Genomic DNA, 20,778 nt, shown 5'->3' with positions numbered 1-20,778 from the left:
TGATCTCTCAGGACCACGGCCGCCTCCTTCATCCCAATCTTCGGGCCCTCCACTTGACAGGTTGAATGTTTCATAGCTGTCAAACTCTGAATGAATTTGCTCTAACGGGGTGCAGGAAGTTCTGCTAAATAGTAGGAAGCCTTCAACTAGGTCTACTTTTTTGCTAAATGGAAGAGATTTTTCCGTTTGGTCCATACACAGAAGTATTCCCCTCAGCTCAAGCACCAATTTGCCATGTTTTGGGCTATCCTATGTTTCTGAAAAAAACAGGGGTAAGCTCTTAGTTCCATCAGAGTCCATTTGGCAGCTATCTCAGCTTTCCATCTTCCCAGGGATAACCAATGAGTTTTTTCAAATCCCATGTCCGTCAGATTTCTAAAGGGTTTGCTCAGATTATATGCACAGGTTCACAAGTTGGTTCCATAGTGGAGTTTAGATTTAGTGCTTGCAAAGTTGGTGGATCTCTCCTTTGAACCGCTAGCGATTTGTTTGTTTGTACACCTGTCTATGAAGGTGGCTGTCTTGGTTGCTATAACCCCAGCCAGAAGACTAGGGGAGCTGTGAGCCTTAGGATCAGAGCCTCCCTGTACAGTTGTTTTTTTAGGGACAAGGTTTTCCTTCGCCGTCACCCAAAATTCAATGACATAGGTTCCAATCTTCACATTAATCAAACAATTTATCAGCTTTCTTTCCAAAGCCACATTCCAGTAAAGGGGAAGAGAAGCTCCACACTACAGATGTTGGAGCTTTGGCTTTTTAGTTGGATCTCTATTTGTTGATGCTACTGATTGGCTAATATTGCACTGCCAGGTAAAGCAGTTGGTCACTCAAACAGGTCACAGGTAATTTCTGCAGCCTTTCTGGCTCATGTACCCATACTGGACATTTGTAGGGTGGCAGCCTGGTCATCAGACTATATGTTTCTGTTTCACAAGGCCGTCTCTTGTTAATCTAGAAATGATTCCAGACTTCGATGAGTGGTCCTACAGTCTCTGTTCAGTTAGAGTCACCTCCAGTTTGAACTGCTTGTGAGTCAACTACAATGGAATGGACATGTGCAATCCCTCAAAGAAAAAAAAATGGTTATTTTCCTTTCCATAACTGTTGTTCTTTTAGATATGTTGCACTTGTCCATCCATGACCCACCCTCCTTCCCCTCACTGAATCTTTCTGGTAGGAAGGAACTGAGGGGGTAGGGGACAGGGGCAGCATGGCTGCGTGTAGTAGTGCAAGTCACCGGAGGGCACTTGCGCTGCCCCAGCGAGTACTGCTGAGGGAAAAATCTCCAACAGCTGTGCCTGAGTTGTGCACACGCCTGAAGTGGAGTGGACAAGTGCAACACATCTGGAAGTACAACAGTCACGGAAAGGTAGGTACTGTAACTGTTGTTATTCCTAGGCAGTCTGAAACAGCAAAGATTTGTTTGTTAAAATCCTTGTACTGAAATCACTGTACATATGGGGACATCAGTTTATCTCTTTTGAAACCTCAGTAGTTTACTATCAGCAAGGCTAAAATTTGGCTGACTATATGTTGTCCCTTTTGAGGTTTAAATGTAGTTGACCTCATGTAAAATGTAATGTTCTTTGTATGATCTGAGTTCCGAAATTTAATTTAAAACTTTTTTTGTTCCCAAAAAATGTGCGGTGCATCAGGCTTAAAACTTTTACAGAAGTTGATTCCCTTAGAAATCTACATAAGTAGAGTAGTAGTTTGTCATGGGGTGGTGTGTATAGATGGTTTAGGAAGTATCTGGACAGCATTACTGCTCCTGCTAGTGTATTTGTAGAGGATGAGACTAGAAATCAACACAGAAGATATAATAGCTATCTCCCACCCACCTTCCTGCCCTCCTGCTTCTGCTGGGTGAAATAGGCAGTCATGGGGATACCGGTTGTAATACAAAAAACTATAAGCTGTGGTAGCTAGAAAGGATGTTTTCAGGTGTTGAACGCCACGCAATTTTATCCCCCAAATTACTAAAACTTGAGGTCTGGAGAAACGAGAAATGTTAGGCCAGATATTAATAATTGTCTCAATGCCAGTTCAGGGATATGACTCATACTATTTTAGATTTTTACCAGGCTGTAAGGGACATCACAATTAAAGACAAGCACAGACTGTGACTGTTTTATTACGAAAGAAAGAGAAAGAAAGGAAGACAATAATTGAACAAAATGAAACAAAAACAGAGCACAAGCAATAAATAATGGTTACTTCCACTACAGACTCTTCTGTACGTCTCTCTGTGGAGATCTGTCAACAGAGATTACGCCTCAAGAGAAGATATGCTCTGGTGGGCACAATCTTCTCTAGTTGAGATAAGAGCAAAGTACATTATTCCCAAAATCAGCAGAGTCCTGTATTAGTTGATCATGAATAAATAAAACATATTATAGAAACTTTGTTTGAAAGGTTGGCGAATCTTATTTGGTTTAGCATGGATAATCTACACAGTTTATAAATGGGCAAATGTAAGTGATTTTAACTAAATTCTGTGAAACTGAAGGTTTTAATTCTTACTGAAAAGAAGCCATTTAAGGACCAGTCTTGAGGCAGGCAAATTAAATATTAAGAATTTTACCTTCAAATTAAATCCCACTATTCATTTGTTTACCAAGATTAGCACGTCTCCTCCCCAGGAGTACATAGTCTAAATAATATGGTTTTTAACAGGAGAAGCTGGGAATACCTTAAATTACAGTAGCACTTCAGTATTCCATTAAAATGAACAAGAAATATTAAATATTAAATCTACTCTCTAGACAGTGCTTTTGCAAACTTCCTCTTGCAAGTGATGCTGAAGTTTCAGTAATGGAGTCATGGTGAAGAAGTGCTGGGTTTGGAAGGTGGTGTTGATTCAATGTAGTGGCTTTCTTTCTTTCTGTCTTGTTGCTGCTGTTTGCTTGCTTATCGAGGGGTTGTCTTGAAGATGTGATGAGATGAACAGGGTGTGCCAAGATGAGTGCTGTGAGTTTAAGTGTGTGTAAGAGTGTGTGACTTTATAATGGTTCAAGAGCGGTATAAGTGTAAATGTAATATGATTAGGGATTAAAAAATAAAAACCTATAACCTGAGGAGTGCATGTCTCAATTGAGAGGAATTTATACTTTTTCCACAGTCTCACTGAAGGAGAAAGGCACATATTTCAAGAGGTCCAGTAAATTAATATACCAGCTTCTGTCACCTTTCATTTGTTTGTCCGCTTCAGGGGATAGTCTTGGTGGCTTATGAATCTTCAGCTTATGAATATGCGATCTCCTAATGCATTGTAATTGTAATTCAGTCAACTTCAGGATTATATTGCCTTTGTCTTTTTGGTGGGAATTTCTTAGAACATCTTTGAAGATAAAGTTTTTACTCTGTTCAGTTTATTTTCTGAGAGATCCCTTTGGTTCTTTTAGGGTGTAATATGAGTTGAAATTCAAGTGAGCCCAAATGCTCCTATGTCCTATAAAAAGATCTTTCAGCTCTTAAAATGGTCTGTTTAAACGTAAGTGATTCTTAAAGAGCGTCTTTGAACTTAACTTGTCATCAGAGAATGTGTTGTCTCTTCTTACCAATCTAATCTTGGTGGGGGGGATTTTTATCTCTTCTTGAGTTTGGTAAAGAAGTTGCTTAAAAGTTGACAGATAACTAGTTAATTCTCCAATTCATATAAGTATTTCATATTCACATGGCTTCTTACATTATTATTCAGTTATAACATCAAACATAAAGTGTATTAATATTCAGATACTGATATCAGGGTGTTATTATATGAAGACTTGCATTTGAAGTAGAACCTCAGGGTTACAAACACTTCAGGAATGGAGGTTGTTCATAACTCTGAAATGTTTGTAACTGAGAACAAACGTTATGGTTGTTCTTTCAAAAATTTACAACTGAACATTGACTTAATACTTAATATAGCTTTGAAACTTTACTGTGCAGAAGAAAATGCTGATTTTAACCATCTTAATTTAAATGAAACAAGTACAGAAATGGTTTCCTTACCTTGTCAAATATTTTTTTCAACTTTCCCTTTGTTTTTTTAGTAGTTTACATTTAACATAGTACTGTACTGTACAGTATTTGCTTTTTCCTTTTCCTTTTTCTTTTCCTTTTGCTTTGCTTTGCTGCTTGATTGTATACCTCCAGTTCCAAATCAGGTGTATGGTTGACTGGTAAGTTTGTAACTCTCATATTCATAACTCTGAGGTTCTACTGTAGGTACAAAATATTCACAGATATACATCTCAGAAGAAGCTTTTGCCATCTGAAGCATTTGAGGGAAAACAAAGGCTTTCATTTGCGTGTTGAAGGAACCAATATATTCTGCAAAATACTTCCCATCAATAAATGTTTTCCTTAACTTTTGAAGAATGAAGACTTCAGGATGTTTATTAAATAAATCAGTTTCAACAAGGATATTTCTAAAATTCTTTGTGTGGATTTAAACTAAAGATTTTCTTTGCAAAGGCGGGGGGGGGGGCGTGATTTAGGTTATGGCTCTGAAAACACATCCTAAGGATCTCTCCTCTTTTGAATATCCTAAATAAAGAACATCCCCACATTCTTTTACACAGCCAGCCTCTCTCTAAAACATAAACATCTTAAAAAGTTTATTTTCTTGAGATAAGTCATGTCTGTACTACATTGATGTCTTGCACAAGGGGGAGGTGTTCTGTTCTGTGAGATGACACGGTTTCTAGATTTACCACCTTCCATTTGTATATGTTTGTAATTAAAGACTCCTATCAAATATTCTATCAAAGAACAAGTTGGAATAACTTGCTCAAATGCCTCAAATTTTTGTGTATGCCCTGAAATTAAAATGTACACATCAAACTGCCTTTGTAGCAGTGTCAGGCTGGCCATATCTCCCTTGTTTACTATGTTTTTAAAGATGTCACTGGTTCACAAAAAGAGATTTCTTAGGAGTTTCCTTAATTAGCTTGACATTTTCATTTAATTAAATAAGTAATCAAAAGAAAGTATGTGAGCTATCATATTCCACTAGTATTATATATGTAAAAATAATTTTATCTTTGTAAATTCAGTAAAATCAAATGAGTTTGTAATAACCTATAATTAGAAGAATAAATTATAATACTATTTTTATCAGTATTAACATCTTTCTGTACATGTTAAATGGTGTTAAACAGTAACTTGGAATGTCTTTCTGTAAAATACATTAGTCTCCCTGCTCCCCCACCGTGGCCAGACTGACCTCTATAACTTATTGTGACAATCCACTAGACTTAATAACATATTCTACAAGTGTGTGTGGGGAGAGAAGGGGAGGGCAGGGTGTGAAAAGTAGTTTTCAGCTGTGAGACCAACTTGTGTTGCAAAACAACTGGTATGGTAACCTTTCTTTAATAAATCAAAAAAATATACAGGAAAGAGAACAGATTTATACTTTTTAGCTTTATTTTTAAAAAAACATTTATTTTTGTAAACATTGGAAAAAAGTTAGAAATTTCACATTGCAAAATAATGTCAGTCGTTTACATGAAAACAATAAGGAGGAGCAGAAGTGCTATAAAATGGTAAGTGTTTTATAATATACATGAGATAACTTGAGGGTGTCTGCACACCGATTTTATTCAGAATTCTTTAGGCTTTTATTCAAGAGACATTGCCACTGCTAGTTTCCATGAATGCTTCCTCCAGATTGTTCTAGATAAAGTTGTTGCTATCCTCAATGGTATTAACTATGGTTGTCTGAATTTTGGAAAGGGTATATGATAACTAGTTCAAATCCCAACTCCCAAAAATGTATTTGCACACTTACCCCATTTCCAGTACCCTATGTTTTTATTTCACTACTTTTCTTACCACTGTGCCAGTGTATTTTATCACTTCTTGATAGGTGCATGGCTTCGTTTGGTGGTAATCATGGTTTGTTTCATAGACTTGTTTCCAGTGGTGGAAGAACATAATGCCTCTGATATTTGCAGGATAATTCTTTTGATTAAATGAGCAGATGTCCATATATCCACTCTAGTCATTCTCTTGATTAAAAACATATAAGACAGCAGTCTTCTATCAGTGACTGTGGTCTCCCTTTGTTGGATACCACAAGGAAGACTAAAGTGAATCTTCTTTAAAGTGTCTATTAATTGTTGATCTTCACTCTTGAGCTGTATTTCCATTATTTGACTTGGTAGCTTGAATTTAATAGTTATATCCATGCTTTTTCTGCAATGCATTTGAGAAGTTAGCCTAAAAAAAGCATAAATTTATGAATAAAACTAGTGGATTGTCTGACATTTCTGCATCTACTTAACCTGACATTTTTCCTAATAGTGCTCGGGTTTATTTAAATCAAACAAACAAAACTCAGAAAACATTTTTCCTTATTCAGCTGTTTAAAATGTGTTAATTGTTTTTAGCAGATGGTCTTGACAACAGTCAACTTTAATTTTGAAATTTTAAATGGAAAAATATTACCTACATTTTTTAAAGTTAGATTCCTAGACTGACACATAGAAAGGAGCACACTTTTTTTTTATTTTAATCAGAAATAAAAAACATAAAATTATCTTTTTTTTTATTTCACTATCTCATACTGGCAAAGTATAAATTTAAATATTCACTTACCATAAGATTAATAGTAGACTGGAATGAGACATTTCTGATGAGGATAATGAAAATCTTTTGCTTGCCTTAATGCTTTGCCTCTTTGTGCTTTCCTCCAAAATGAAATAGTCTGTTTACGTGTGCTTGTTTTATTGGCTTAGACTTGGAGGTCGGATTTCCCCAAAAGCCTATTTGAGAATGGAAACCAAAACTGAAACTTTACAAGTTTAAACTGCACTGGGTTAATCTTATCAATTTCTGCTGTCAGCACAGAAATGAAAAATTGTTGAAAAGTATAATTTTAGTTTTAAGATGCCTTTTTTTAAATTTGTGTTGATAAAGCACCAAAACAGTGTAGACCAGATGAGTGGCCACATAGAAATATAGCAGTGAAGTATTTTCAAAATCAGCTATTGATTTGTATCAAAAGAATGTTTAGACAAAACTGTGAATGGTTAAAGAAATCCAAAATGAACTTCTTCAAATAATAATATCTGTCTTTCATTTGACAAATTTACTTTTAATTATTTTACAATAAATTCTCATTTGGAATAACTCTAGATAGGTTAGCAACATATGCATTTATATCTGCTTTAGAGGGCTTTTTTTCATTATCCAGTAGATATTCTCAAAGATATCTAAACAGTAAGTATCTGGGATTAGGTTTTCTTCAATTCCCTATGCAATTATTTAAGTCCTCCTACCTCATAGAATAACAAGGTAGGAAAACAAGCAAAATATTCCTAAAATGCCCTCCCTATTAGGCTATATTTTACCTTAATCTAGTGTAACTAAAACATCATTTGTTATAGGGACCTATTTATAAAACGTTTTTTCTTCCTTGTCCCATTTAGTTAAAAATAGGCTCTGGTGTACCTTTGCCACAAAGCAAAAGAAAAAGCAAAGCCAAGAAGTACTAGTTACTTAATGTCTACAGTTAAACCCAACTGTTCAAGCAGTTCCATGCAGATATCTGTGCCAAACATCAGTGGGTCTCTGCACAGGTGGTAGGGTCCAGCTGCATGGAGCTCCTGTCACTGCTGGCAGTCTTTTTAAATTTTAGTCTAAGTAAATTTTACTCAAGCTGTGATGTCTCATGTTTCTTAAAGAAAATACATTGATATAATAAAAGCAATTTTAATATAGAGGCCAAAAAGTTGTGCAATAGGACTATCACTTCATTTAGATGATTGTTTTATAAATGTGCCTACATTATTAATTATTATGATTTATTTGTATTACATTTACACCTATAGATCTCAGCTGAGATCAGGGTACCAGTGCTAGGTATTATACAAACATATTAAGAAATAGTCCCTGACCCCAAAGAGCTCATAATCTAAGTAGAGGTGACAAAGAATGAGAGGGGAAACACTCACAAAGTACAGCAGAAATCTGTTTAATCTAATTGGGGCCAGGGCCAGATCAGATCATCAAAAATTCAGATAATCCAGAGAATGGAAAAAGTGCAAGGCAGCAGCTCTATCTAGCAGCCAACAGAGATATTGCGTGCTTCTGGACCTGTGCACGCCGGTTTTTCAGTTAATACGAAGAGCTGGATAACGAAGTGTTGGATAAACTGGGTTCTACTGTCGTAAAGTGAATTGTCCAGGGTCACATAATGGTTTAATGCCTGGGCCAGGAATAAACCATATCTCCTGATTCCTAGTTTAGCATCCTGACCACTAGACTACACTACCCCCTTAATAAATTTGTAGTTCTGCTATAAACCTATTTGAGTGAGATAGTGGGCATAAATGTATCATTATATCCTCCTACCTATTCATTTATTGGGTCCTCTGGAAAATGACAGTCTTAGGAGGGTTAATGTTTACTTGCTATTGTTTTATTAGTTAAAACCTGTTTCAATGTTTGAAACCATTACATTAATACTGTTTAAGCTAAAAAAAAAAAAATTAATAGTCTCAAGAGAAACTATTCACTAGTAAAGAAATTACCCTTTGGGAATGAACTTTCCCATACCTTTTCTTTTTCATTTTCATTTTCCATAATAAATTCACTTTAAAAGTTTGTTATAATACTGTTATGCCATTGTTTTATTTTGTTTTCTTATCTGAACAAACAAGGAAGGAGGGAAGCATGTTTCAGCATAAAGAACTTTTGAGAGTTGGTATAGGAAATGAAGGGTGCTTCGTTAACTCAAAAATGGTCTATTTTTAAAATCTCAAGTTAGCTGTACCCTTCACGCCATAACAAATGTTTGATTAGTCATATCCGGAAGCATTAACCTCTTAATAGTCGACGTTAGAGTTTCCCAATATGACTCATTCTGTGTGATTGTGTCCAAATATTTGTTGTTCAGCTCACCATGTGTTTTTTTTGTATGCAATTTTATTGTATTTTAAGTCCATATTAGGTCACAGCTTTGTTTCTTTTTGTGTCCTTACTGCTTTATTTTGTAATTTCATTTCTAAATTTTAGAGGATGTTAACCATTCCTTTTTGCCAACTTGCTGCATCATAATTGCCTTTTGCAATCAACAGTATCGTGGATATATCGAAAATAGATTTTGTGGTTTGAGAAAACAAAGTCTTTAATTGCAAATAAAACTGGTAATTTTTGGTGACTTTTAAAGTACTTAAAACGTTACAGTGAAGAAAATTCCATATTTACAATTTACACATAATCAAAGTGGTCTGCCTTTTGCTAGCACCATGTTGCTTGCCTTTTACTCTCCCTCCTGGGCTTTTCTGAAGAAAAGGCTGTCAGTCATGCCCCTTCGAAACATTTGAGGAATGTATGAAATCACCAAACTTTTTTTTCCATTTAAGATTTTAACCCATATCTTCAGAAGTGGAAGGTAGAGTATTACCTTATACAGCCATATATTTCTGCACTTACTGTCCATCCTAACCATTTAGCAATTTTCTTACTGAATTGCTGGTGTTAATATTCTCAATTTTTCCATTTTGGAGAATATGAAGATGGTGATCTATCATCTTGGATAAACCGAGAGAGATTCCAAGCGTATCTTAATGTAGATGGGTTTACACTCTATGAACTTGGAGATACAGGTAAGAAGCTCCCACCTTCAAGTTATTTACAATATTTACTGAAGCCACAAAGAAAATGGAATAAAAATTATTTTTAAGCCTCCAAAAGAAATTACATTCAGATTTAAGGCTCATACTTCCCAGTTGATTCTTACTACACTAAAAATCTCACGTGGACCTCAGTACACATACTTTAATACCTAATCACAATTGGGCGGAGTTAAATCAAATTTCATCTGTCTAGAAAGATCATAGAAAGCATGCATGATTCCTGACTAAACTCTGCAGGAAATCTGGATGTGTTGTTCTTTATTTTAGGAAAACCTTCTGCATTTAGGGACTGATCCAAACCCACTGAAGTCAGTGTAAGTCTTTCCGTTGTCTTTAATGGACTTTGGATGAAGCCCTTATTTTTAGCTCCAAAATACACACAGTATAGTGTTGCCAATTCTGTACTGTTCAGCGAAACTGAGTAGACTACAAGGTTGAGATTAGACTAAACTATGTTTCATTGGTGTTGTGTAGATTACCCTCCAAGAGCCTCGTGAACATGTATGTATGTATGTATGTATGTATGAGAGTTTTGTAATGTATGTTTAAGGAGCATTGCAAACCTAGTTTGGCTCAATTGTATTGAATTGTTTGGGGGTTGGATAGGAGAAAAAATAATGGATATTCATGATGGTACTTCTTTTAAATCAAAATTTATTTGGTTTGTGGAATTTCAGTTGAGAAGAATAATCTGTTATCCTATACACCTGAGAGGTACAGGATTACAGCTAGTGTTTAAAATAGATACATGAGTGTAGTTTAACATCTACGGTGTAAATTTTCAGAGGTAACTAGATACCAAACTTAAGATGGCTTGAAGGAGCCTGATTTTCGGAAAGTGCTTAGTCACTCTCTGAAAACCAACCCCTTTTTAAGATCTCTCAAGTTGGATGTCCAAAATTGCTATCTACCTCTGAAAATGTAGGCCTTTATAGACCAAAACACTGACTTTTTTCAAATTCAAGAAAGTAAAATGTCCACTAATTTAGATCATTATGAACGTGTATAGCAGTTTCTGTCTTATAAATAGAAATGTATAAAAGTGCTGGAACATCTTTTAATTATAGTTTCAGTTCCATCATCAGTATTAGCAAATCCTGTTAGTTATAACAGTGATTATTTTGCGAAATAGCAAGAGACAGTTGATTCTGTCAATGCGATAAAGAATACATATCTTCAAGTTGTGTCCAATATCATTATGAAGGAATATCTTGCCCACAATGAGACTTGTGAATTCATCCACGTTTCTCTAGAAATCTCAAAAGCACTTGAGAGAAGTGTCTCTAATAAAGAGGCATTGAGATGTTAATATGTTAAGGTCTAAAGGGAACAAGGACAAGTGAGTTTGTGGTGGGAGCATGGAAGGTGATGGGAGAAAGTCCCCACCCCCATCACATTTTTAGTCCTTCTCCCAACCTCAAAGAAATCCCTCTGCAACTGCACCATGGAGAAGTGGAATGGGGAGGAGCTGTGGAAGTTGCATTATCTCTTTTCTGATTCTCGAACCCTTCAAGGATTCCCTGAACAGGAGAATATTGACATTGTCAATATTATCCATCTTATGTGTGTTCTCCCCCTACATGAATCTCCTTGCCTGGGGTGCAGTTCAGGGGCAGCAGCAATCAGTAGGGAGGTATTGGAGCCTTGGAGGCTGGGGATGATAAGTAGCACTATGTTGTTTGCCTAGATCTTGAGATTTTAGGTGGCCAATTCACTGCTCATTCCACTGTGGGAAAACTCAACTTTCCTAACACGGGGGGAGGAGTGATTTGAAAAAAATTCAGTCAAAACTTGAGGCATTTCTTACTCCCTGTGCTGAGTTTGCCCGACATAGGAGATAATTTGACCTAAATATAAACGATTGAAAGGTGCTTCAAAACTTCACGAACTAAACCAAGCAAAGACCAGTAAATTCAGAATTTTTGTCTCCATTACATTCTACATGGTTATTCAATAAGTCTGTGCACAGGGTGATTTGAAAGTGAAGTTCTTCTAACAGTGGACTACAAACCATATAAGAAGCTATTTTTCTGACCTGGTGGCACAGCCAAGAATTCAAATAAAATTCTAACATTTCTTCATGTAAGTTGTAAAGAATAATACACAAAGTTTTTAATTAAACAAATCAAGTCACAACAGTGATTAATGAGTTGATACAAATAACGTTTTGAACTTTTAAAACGACAGAGCTCTGGTGGTTGTGAACAGAGAGACTGGAACAAACTTGATTTCCCCTCTTTATTTTTTCCAATAGTCATGCTAATCTGGCATTCAGTCACATTTCATTTATTTTCAATAGATTAGTACAAACTGATGTATGTAATCAGATGTTTGTATAGCTTCTTTAGGACAGTTGAGAAGGGCTCTTTGTACACCCCAAGATTTGGGTAATTGTTTTCAAAACTGAATGGTTCTATGATCTGAGAGTTGGAGAATGGGAGGTGGTAGTGATCTCAACTTCCCAGACAAAATAATAAGATTCCCTTGCAAGAGTAATATGGTGAATTTAGATATCTTATTCTGTATTTTAGGAAAACTTGTGGCGATTGCGATTATTGATGACAAAAACTCTTCAGCTGAACATACCAGGTACAGTATTATTGACATTCACTGTGAAAAGTAAAGAATTTGTGCTGGTTTGGATATTGGAATGTCATCAAGATTTATCTTTACTAGTTTACCTCATATCGGAAAGGAATATTCAAATTCTTGAAGCTGTTTTAAATGTTCACAAAGTGAGAGTTGAACTGAAAAGCACTGATATTTGCACATTTTCTGAGAGTGCTAGACTTAACGAAGACCTGATTCTGTAGACCTTAGTGAGTGGCCCCACTAAGGCATATATGACTACTTGATGATTAAGGGCTACAGGAAGTACCATAATTAAAAGGGTTAATTGTGCATTCATTTACATAGATTTGAAATGCAAATATAGGATTTTTCAGGTGCAATTGCAGGTGAAAATTGGGCCTTTTATAAGAAGTATCTTGACAGAACATTGATTATTATTGCATAACTATAGGTAGGGCCAGTCAGAGTCCAGGATCCTGTGATCTTCCTGCAAATAGGATGTGTAGCTTTTAAGATCATTGTATTAAATTAAATTTTAAATATTTAAAAGTTAGAAAAGAAAGCTAGAGGTCAGCCAATTATGAGGTTACTTTTGATTTTAAAAAAATGTTGTTAAAGATTGATCTTCAACTCTGTACTGTCAGTCACATATTTAAAAAGACATCATCAGTAAGTTTAGTCATTTGTACCATTAGAATAAAGTGTTGGGTATCCATTTGAAGGAATGCCTTTTATCCAGCTGGATACTAATTTGCTAAGGAAATTGAGGACACATAACCCTCTAGGCAACCATGACTTTTTCAGGAGACACTCATTTATTAAAAATGATTATGTTCTTAAGTTCTTTTTGTGCTAATTTGTACCATTTACTGGGATTTTCTTGGAGGTTGGTATGGTACATTTGCTGGTGGCAGTAGAGATGATTTAATTATGTCTGGTCCAATGAAGATAGCATTTTAACAGGTACTTTATTCATTTTGTGAGGAAGGTGAGTTTTCTTAGTGAGAAAGGGGAATCACTGTTTTCCATTGCTGAGTAGATAGCATTCACTCCTTATTCAAAGAGCCAAATGATTATTTATTTGAACCTTGTAAATCCAAAGTTGACTCTATTATAGTTGTAACAGTTTTTTTTTTTAAATAGGCTAAAGTCTGTTATTCAAGAAGTCGCTAAAGATTACAGAGACCATTTTCACAGGTATGTGTATGTGGTACTATGGTAGCATAGCTTTTATTCCCTGCCCTATATACCTGTCATTTAATGTAGCGTTTCTCACCTTTTGAGGTTGGCAGTCCCTTATTTGAAGTAAAAAAGTTTATGATCTTACATTTACAATAAAGTATCAATGATAACAAGGATAAGCCTGTGTAATTTATTTGTTTATGTCTTTGAGAGATTGACAGAATACTTCACCTTGAAGAGTAAAGGTGTGTGAGGTGTAAGGGAGTGAGATTTTCTTTGCTTTAGATTGTAATTTCCCTAATTGCATTTTGTAACCCCCTGTTTGAGAAATACTGATTTAATGGATTGTTCATCATTGCATTCTCATTTCAGGAATGCAAACTGTGCAACATAACTGTTACGAACTGTAATGTTTTCGTGGCAATACTTTCACCATAATTAACCTATTAGTTTGCCAAAATCAAGTATGATTCTTGTTGTCAGTCAACTGAAACTTAAAGTTTGAGATCTTTTTAAAAATCCTTAAGAAAAAAAAGACCTCCTTGCAAACATTCATTTATAAATAAATTGTTTTTTAGTTACTGAATTCGATTGCTACACTTTTTCTCCCTATCTGATCTTCCTGCTGTGTTCCAGGGGTGTCTATGTAATCCAGAAAAAAAAAGAATGTGCTTGTTCACTTCTGTTCTTTTCTCCCATTGCAGACTTAATTTTTTTTTAAGCCAGGTGAACATGTAGTAAGTGTATCAGACCAAAAAATAAGGTACAAAGAGTAGCGTCTGAGAATGGTGGGCTGTTTTGTAAGTTGGGAGGTTAGTCATAAGAACGGCCATACTGGATCAGACCAAAGATTCATCTAGCCCAGTATCCTGTCTTCTGACAGTTGCCAAAGCCAGGTGTCCCAGAGGGAATGAACAAAACAGGTAATCATCAAGTGATCCATCCCCTGGAGCCCATTCCCAGCTTCTGGCAAACAGAGGCTAGGGACACCGTCCCTGCCCATTTTGGCTAATAGCCATCGATAGACCTATCCTCCATGAATGTATCTAGTTTTTTGAACCCTGTTATAGTCTTGGCCTTTACAACATTCTCTGGCAAGGAGTTCCACAGGTTGACTGTGCATTGTGTGAAAAAATACTTCCTTTTGTTTGTTTTAAACCTGCTGCCTATTAACTTCATTTGGTGATCCCTAGGTTCTTGTACTTTGAGAAGGAAAAAATGACACTTCTTTATTTACTTTCACCACACCAGTCATGATTTTATAGACCTCTATTATATTTCCTCCTCCTTAATCATCTTTTTTCCAAGCTGAAAAGTCCCAGTCTTATTAATCTCTCCTCCTATGGCAGCCAATCCATACTTTTACATCTTTATAGTAATACATGAATGTGAAGACTGTAGCAGTTGCTGCTGCCCTACGTAGTTTTTCCGTTTTATTAGAGAAATATTGTAGGAAGAATATTTTTGACTGTCTATAATTTTCATTTCTTTAATGTACAATTGATTGGGCTTTACTTCTTGTTTCTTTGTATCTTCCATAGGAACTTCCAATTTGGCCATATGGACGGTAACGACTATATTAATAGCTTACTAATGGAGTAAGTAAATTCTGACTTGAATATTCTCCCTGATCTGTGGTTGTACCAATTGTGCTACTGGTTTGAAGAAGCGCTCTGTTGATGCCGCTTCTGCGCTCCTTAGTCACTCAAACTATCAGACTAAAAAGATTTGAAGAAATTTATTTTCTCCCATGTATTTATAACTTTACTTACTAGAAGAGAAGCATCAACCTTTTTCTCTTGGCCAACTTGTAGTCTTGAATTCCAAATCCTCTTCTGTCTGTTGTACTACAAGTACATAAGGTTTTAGTTTTACTATAGATATTTAAGTAGCAAATATACCATTAGGACAGTGCTGCCTGGTGAGGCTTACTTTTTAAAAATCATTTCGTTGTACTACTACAAATTTTATTAGAAGTTAACATATTTCCCAAATGTTATGTGGTTTAAAAGAAACAGTGAAATAATAGAAATAATTCAAGTCATTTACAAGAAAGATAGCTAAATTGACATTATTTATTTATGTTCATTGGTCATTTCATAAGACGGTATATGTATGAGTGCGAATTTATGGATTTTTTCTCTCTGCGCTAATGCACTTTTTATGGTTGTTGCTTTCTTTGGGTGACTTGAATTTCATGTTTGTCTCTGTTCTGGAAAAGAAGTGACTAGCAAAATAAAATGATTGTATATCATTGCCTGAAATGTGGGACATATGGTTAGCCAAGGCTCCATTTTTAGACTTAAGGCTAATTTAGGATTATGGAGTTGGAGCACCCTGAATTCTCAGTGGAGCCCCAGTGGAGATTACAGCTGCTTTGCGTCAAGGCATATTGGTATCCTGGTGAAGATTCCATCAACCTCAAGAACCTCAGCCAAGGTAGACCCTTGATGAATTTGGCACAGTTCTGATAAATTGTGCCTTTTACATAATTCAGACTACAGCTGCTTTTTTTAAAAAAAAAAAAGTATGTCAGTGGTGTGGGGCAAGAGACGTAAATCTGAGTTTAAATAACAACCAGCATTATAGGAGTTAGTGATTTGAGATAAAATGAAATATTACGTAGCAGGTTTAAATTAGTGGGATATAATAAATATTTGATATATATAAATATTCACTATTTGAATTCAGGAATTAAAATTATTGCAGTTTTTCTGCTGTCCACCCTTACAACTCTCCTTACTGTGGTCCTGATTTATTTATTTATTATTGGGGTAAAAGAATATTACGGCGGGAGGGATTGACATGCGGTGTCTAGGGCAGGAGGGGCAGTTGTGTTGGGCAAGCATAAACTGACTACATCACACACTTCTTCCTGGGAGTGTTCCCTCCCAAGTGTATGAAGGAGGAAGGAAGGTCAGTCGGCTTCAGCAGCTATCAACCTCTCTCTGCTCCCCTGAATGTTCTTTTCAAGTATCTGTATTATTTGGTTGAGTGTTAGTGTCTAGTGCTGTCCTGAGACAGGTTCATGTGTAATTGTGCCTCCCAATCTCTAGGGACATCTGATCTTTCTTTCTTCCTAGGTATTTCCAGGGGAGGGAGTAGCAGGTGCATGTCCCATGTTCGTGCAGAATTTAGGGATGCCCTCTGACTTCCACTAGCTGTGGAAAACCATGACAGGGCTCCCTCACCCCACAGTGGCAGTCACCACGCTACTTTCTGATGGCCACCCTTTGCTGCTGTTGATTGTGTGTCTTGCGGGCTCTCCTTCACAGTTTTCTCTTTGTTTGTGGACCCGCCCCCCCATGACTTTTAGTGCACCTTTCCCTCCCTCTACCCCCATAACACTAAAAATAACCAGCACTTTTTTTGTTACTCTAATAATGGGTAATTAATCAAGGCCCTCACTTTTGCAGTCGAGGATGGGGGAAGTTAATTGCAACTGTCCTGTAAAAGTGTCCTATTTGTATAAGTTCCAGTGTATGGAAAGTTATGACCAAACTACGTTTGAGACTTTATTTACACCAAAGTATGTATTTCAAAGTTGTGACTCTCCACCATAAACAACAGTGTTTTTCTACATTATATAAGTGATAGAGATAGAATATTTGTTTTGTATATACTGACACTTTAAAAACTGGCACCAAAGCACTTTACTTTTTTACTTGTGGTTCAGTCTGTTTTCCACCAGATGGCAGCAACTGAAAGTCAGTAGAACAATGTAAAAATGTAAGATACTACTTTCTGGTACAAGTAACCTGCTGTTTTATACTACTGTAGAAGCATTTAGAAACATCTTTACATTCTTCACAAAGGATCACGCTTAAACAACTTTTTTTTCTGGTGGGGTAAGAGATTGTTATAGTATTTTTATGCTTGATGTTAGGATTAAGTGTATCAACTGGAATTGCAACTATGATAGTTATGGAGTTATACTGTTTAGCAGTCTGTCTCCTTTAAAAGATGGATAGATTGATTTTTGTCAGAATCTTACCAACTTGGGACAATCTTTTTTTTTTAAAGTAGGAAGAATAATTCTTACTGTGCTGATTGTGGGTGTTCAACACCTTTGAGAGTTTCCATTGATTTCAGTGGGAGCTCTAAGTGCTCAACAACACTGAAAGTCAAAACATCTTTTAGAGTACCTTTTTTTTTTAATTGCTCAGCATTTGGCAAAATGGGAGCCTATCTGGTTATTTATATATTTGTATACTTTTATATAATATAAAATGTAGTTTTTTTTATATTTTTAGTCCCTAGACTGCTTATATGCTGCAGAGGTATCTCAGTCAGTCCTATACTACTACACTGAAATGGCTTAATATTAATTGCTTCCCCACACCCTGGCTAACTAACCACAACGTCATGATTTAAAGGAAGTGTAATCCAGTTCTTCTGCCAGCATGTTGTTTGACGCATCAGGTTCTGGAATAGAGAAGTACTAAAGCAAGGAAAAATTGGAAAGGGTTTATTAGGAGGTCTTAAAAACCTGATGGAGCAGGGGAGCAATAGATAACTCTTAAAAAAAATTGTTATTCTCCTTCCCTCCCACCCCCCACAAAGGTGGGGGTGGGGAAGTGGGGTGGGTATAAGAATATTAGGTTTTTCTTCCAGCTTATTTTCCTGATCAGGACAGACTTTTGTAGATTTTCAAAAGACAAAATAAAGGGGAGTGCTGGTAAAATAAATAAATAAATCAAGTTAAATGGAAAATTTAATGTTCCTAGTCTAAAGTACAATTTTAAACTTCAGTGTAACAGCAGCAAGAGTTGTCACTGTTGTGTGAGTAGAAAATGGATTTTCTTGTTTTTATTCTGTTTTTGTTTTTTTTTTCACAATTCTTTGTGTGGGGATAATTTGCAATTTGGCACCCTACACAACTAACTACACTATATTTTGTTGCTTGGCTCCTGTTGCATGCACCTCTTGCTACAGTTATCCACTGGGTACTCCTTTTGTTTAACAGGAATCTCTGGGGAAAGCCATACTTAGAAATTATCATGTGCTGCAAGCAGCAGAGCTCTCCAAGAGTTGAAATATTTCAAATTCCTGCTATATATGTCTTTGGCATATTTGTAACAGGTTTTAGCTTTTTAGCATATCACAACACTTTACACTTGAAAGTTGGAAGAGCATGGACACATGCCATATGCCTTCTGTGGTATTCAGTTTGCTGGCCATCCAGAAAATTCCACTGTTTTAGCGTTGAACTTTTAAACTTCTAGTTAACATTTTTGATTAACCTCCAAAATTTTATAATTTTTCTACTGTCATGCCCAAAACAGTCATATGTCAAAATGTAAATTTATAATCAGGGAATCTCTTAATATTGGAGAGAATTTATAATTGCTTCCTTCCTAGTTTTTTTAAAGGAAATTATTGAATTAGCATTTTCTCTTTTAACTAATTTTTTAGTCTAATTGTGAAGTCACTAATTACAACTCCATATTGAAGGTTGACCTCATCATTGTTAAAGCAGAATATGTCCCAAGTGTGTGGAATGTGTGACAGTCAGCTATGCCAACCTGTTGATACAAGGAGCATCTGAGGTAGCCGTTAAAATTTTGTGCCACAGTATGAGTTTGATGAAATTGGAATAGGTATTGCTTTTCAGAGTCTCTTGGAGGTCGGAGTGAAAGCCTTATAACATGAGAGAGTGTTATTGACAGTGTTTATAGTCAATGTAAAAGTGGCAAGGAAGTAGGAGACTTTTTCCTTCACTTGTGTTTTTTTTGCTTTTCAAGTTTTGAGTTGAGGTGTGTTTTGATGTAACTGTAAATATCTCTAATTAAAGATTCTGTGTATTTGTTAAATCATAATGACAAAGAAACATGAATAGTTTGAAGCCTTTAACAGGCATCTGTAGCTCATCTCTTGTGTCTAGATTAACTATAATTACATTGTTGATATATGACATTTTAAGAAGTTTAACACCGCTCCTACTCTCCTGGTCAAGCAAAAGCTCAGGCATTGGGCTTAAATTGTGTGCCCCAGTTAGAGAACACTTAGTCATGCATATAGTTAAGTGCCTTTTCGAATTGGGGCCATAATGCTTTTGAAACACAAGGCTGTCTGCTATATGAGAGCTCAACTAATTGGTTATGTCTGCTGTAGCGTTTGGCAGAATATCTACTGCTTAACTGGAGGTTGCATGTACACAAGTTTGTCCTAAACTCATGAGGTACATAAGTATTGAAACACACATCAGATCTGTGGAATTAAAAGTAAGCTTTTCCCCCTTTTGTTTATATTGTATGTATTTGCTTCAAAAATCTGACTTTTCCAGTATGGCATTCACTGAGTCAGGTCATGCGTGCAGCATAAGAACACACATAGAATAGCATAGCCTTCAATAGCCTCATCAAAATATTGATGCTAAGGAGTACGTTATTTTTAAATTGGGTCAGTGAAAGAACTCCTTTCACCTGTACCATAAAGATAGTGGGGTGGGTGGTTTTTTTTTTTTTTTTTTGTATGAATGACTTGAGGTGGGTATCTCAAGATGGGCACATAAAATTTACTTTCCTTTTGTCTGTATTGTTCTTTAGCAGAACATTTAATATTGCATTTCCTGTTAAACGCTCTGAAAATTCTTAGTTTATATTGTTTCTTTGAGTTTCTTATCTGTTTGACTTTAACATTTTCAGTGACTTGACAATCCCCACTGTTGTCGTATTGAACACTTCCAACCAACAGTATTTTCTACCAGATAGACGCATTGAGAGTCCTGAAGACCTGGTTCAGTTCATTAATAACATCTTAGATGGTACAGCCGAAGTAAGTCTCCCACTTTGATCTGAATTTTTTTAAATCAACTATTAGCTTTTATTCCCTGGACAGTTAAAAGCGGAAAACTTCATTTGGCCACTTTTCGTAGTAATATAGATAAGTGTACATTATCTGTCTGGTTCTCTTTAATGTATTCTCAGTATATATCCATATTCCTAAATTGTGCATGTGTCCTTGGCACTGCTTTGGATACCCCTGAAAAAGCAGTTACTGTTAGATTTACATATATTCCCTCTCAGATCTAAACTTTAGGCATATGTTTATTTAATAAGCTGTGTCCACTACTCCTCTCTAGGTCATCCTTACTTTTCTGTGTTGTGTTTACTTAGAATTGTAGTTTCATGTTTTCTATTTTGGAATGTGTAGTTCTTAGACTCCACTCCCATGGAAAATTTCAATTTTGTGTAAACTGTATTTTCCATGAGAAAATCATTCCAACAGAAAATTTCTGACCAGCTCTAATTACAAGCCCTATCTTGGTAGCTATCAGATGTTGAGTTCAGGAGAGTAGACTGTCAATCTCTATTTAAATAGCTGTCATCAGACGCAACTTTTTCAGTGTTTGTTAATGTTAGTCTCCACTCTTGTGAAATTCACTGACAAT

At 35.9% G+C, this 20,778-nt stretch overlaps 1 protein-coding gene across 3 annotated transcripts in view; it reads left to right on the top strand.

The window, feature by feature from the left end:
* Positions 1-20,778, top strand: part of TMX3 (thioredoxin related transmembrane protein 3) — a 60,816-nt gene that overhangs the window by 35,358 nt on the left and 4,680 nt on the right. For all 3 annotated transcript variants that reach the window (XM_073331708.1, XM_073331709.1, XM_073331710.1), the window contains exons 10-14: positions 9,504-9,602; positions 12,164-12,221; positions 13,347-13,400; positions 14,927-14,983; positions 20,033-20,162. In XM_073331708.1, the coding sequence (XP_073187809.1) occupies positions 9,504-9,602; positions 12,164-12,221; positions 13,347-13,400; positions 14,927-14,983; positions 20,033-20,162 (398 nt within the window). The remainder of the gene's footprint in view (positions 1-9,503; positions 9,603-12,163; positions 12,222-13,346; positions 13,401-14,926; positions 14,984-20,032; positions 20,163-20,778) is intronic.

This window comes from Lepidochelys kempii, chromosome 2 (genome assembly GCF_965140265.1).
Source record: "Lepidochelys kempii isolate rLepKem1 chromosome 2, rLepKem1.hap2, whole genome shotgun sequence".
In the NCBI taxonomy this organism is placed as follows: domain Eukaryota; kingdom Metazoa; phylum Chordata; order Testudines; family Cheloniidae; genus Lepidochelys; species Lepidochelys kempii.
The sequence above is the reverse complement of the archived record's forward strand: the minus strand, read 5'-3'. Positions and strand labels throughout refer to the sequence as shown.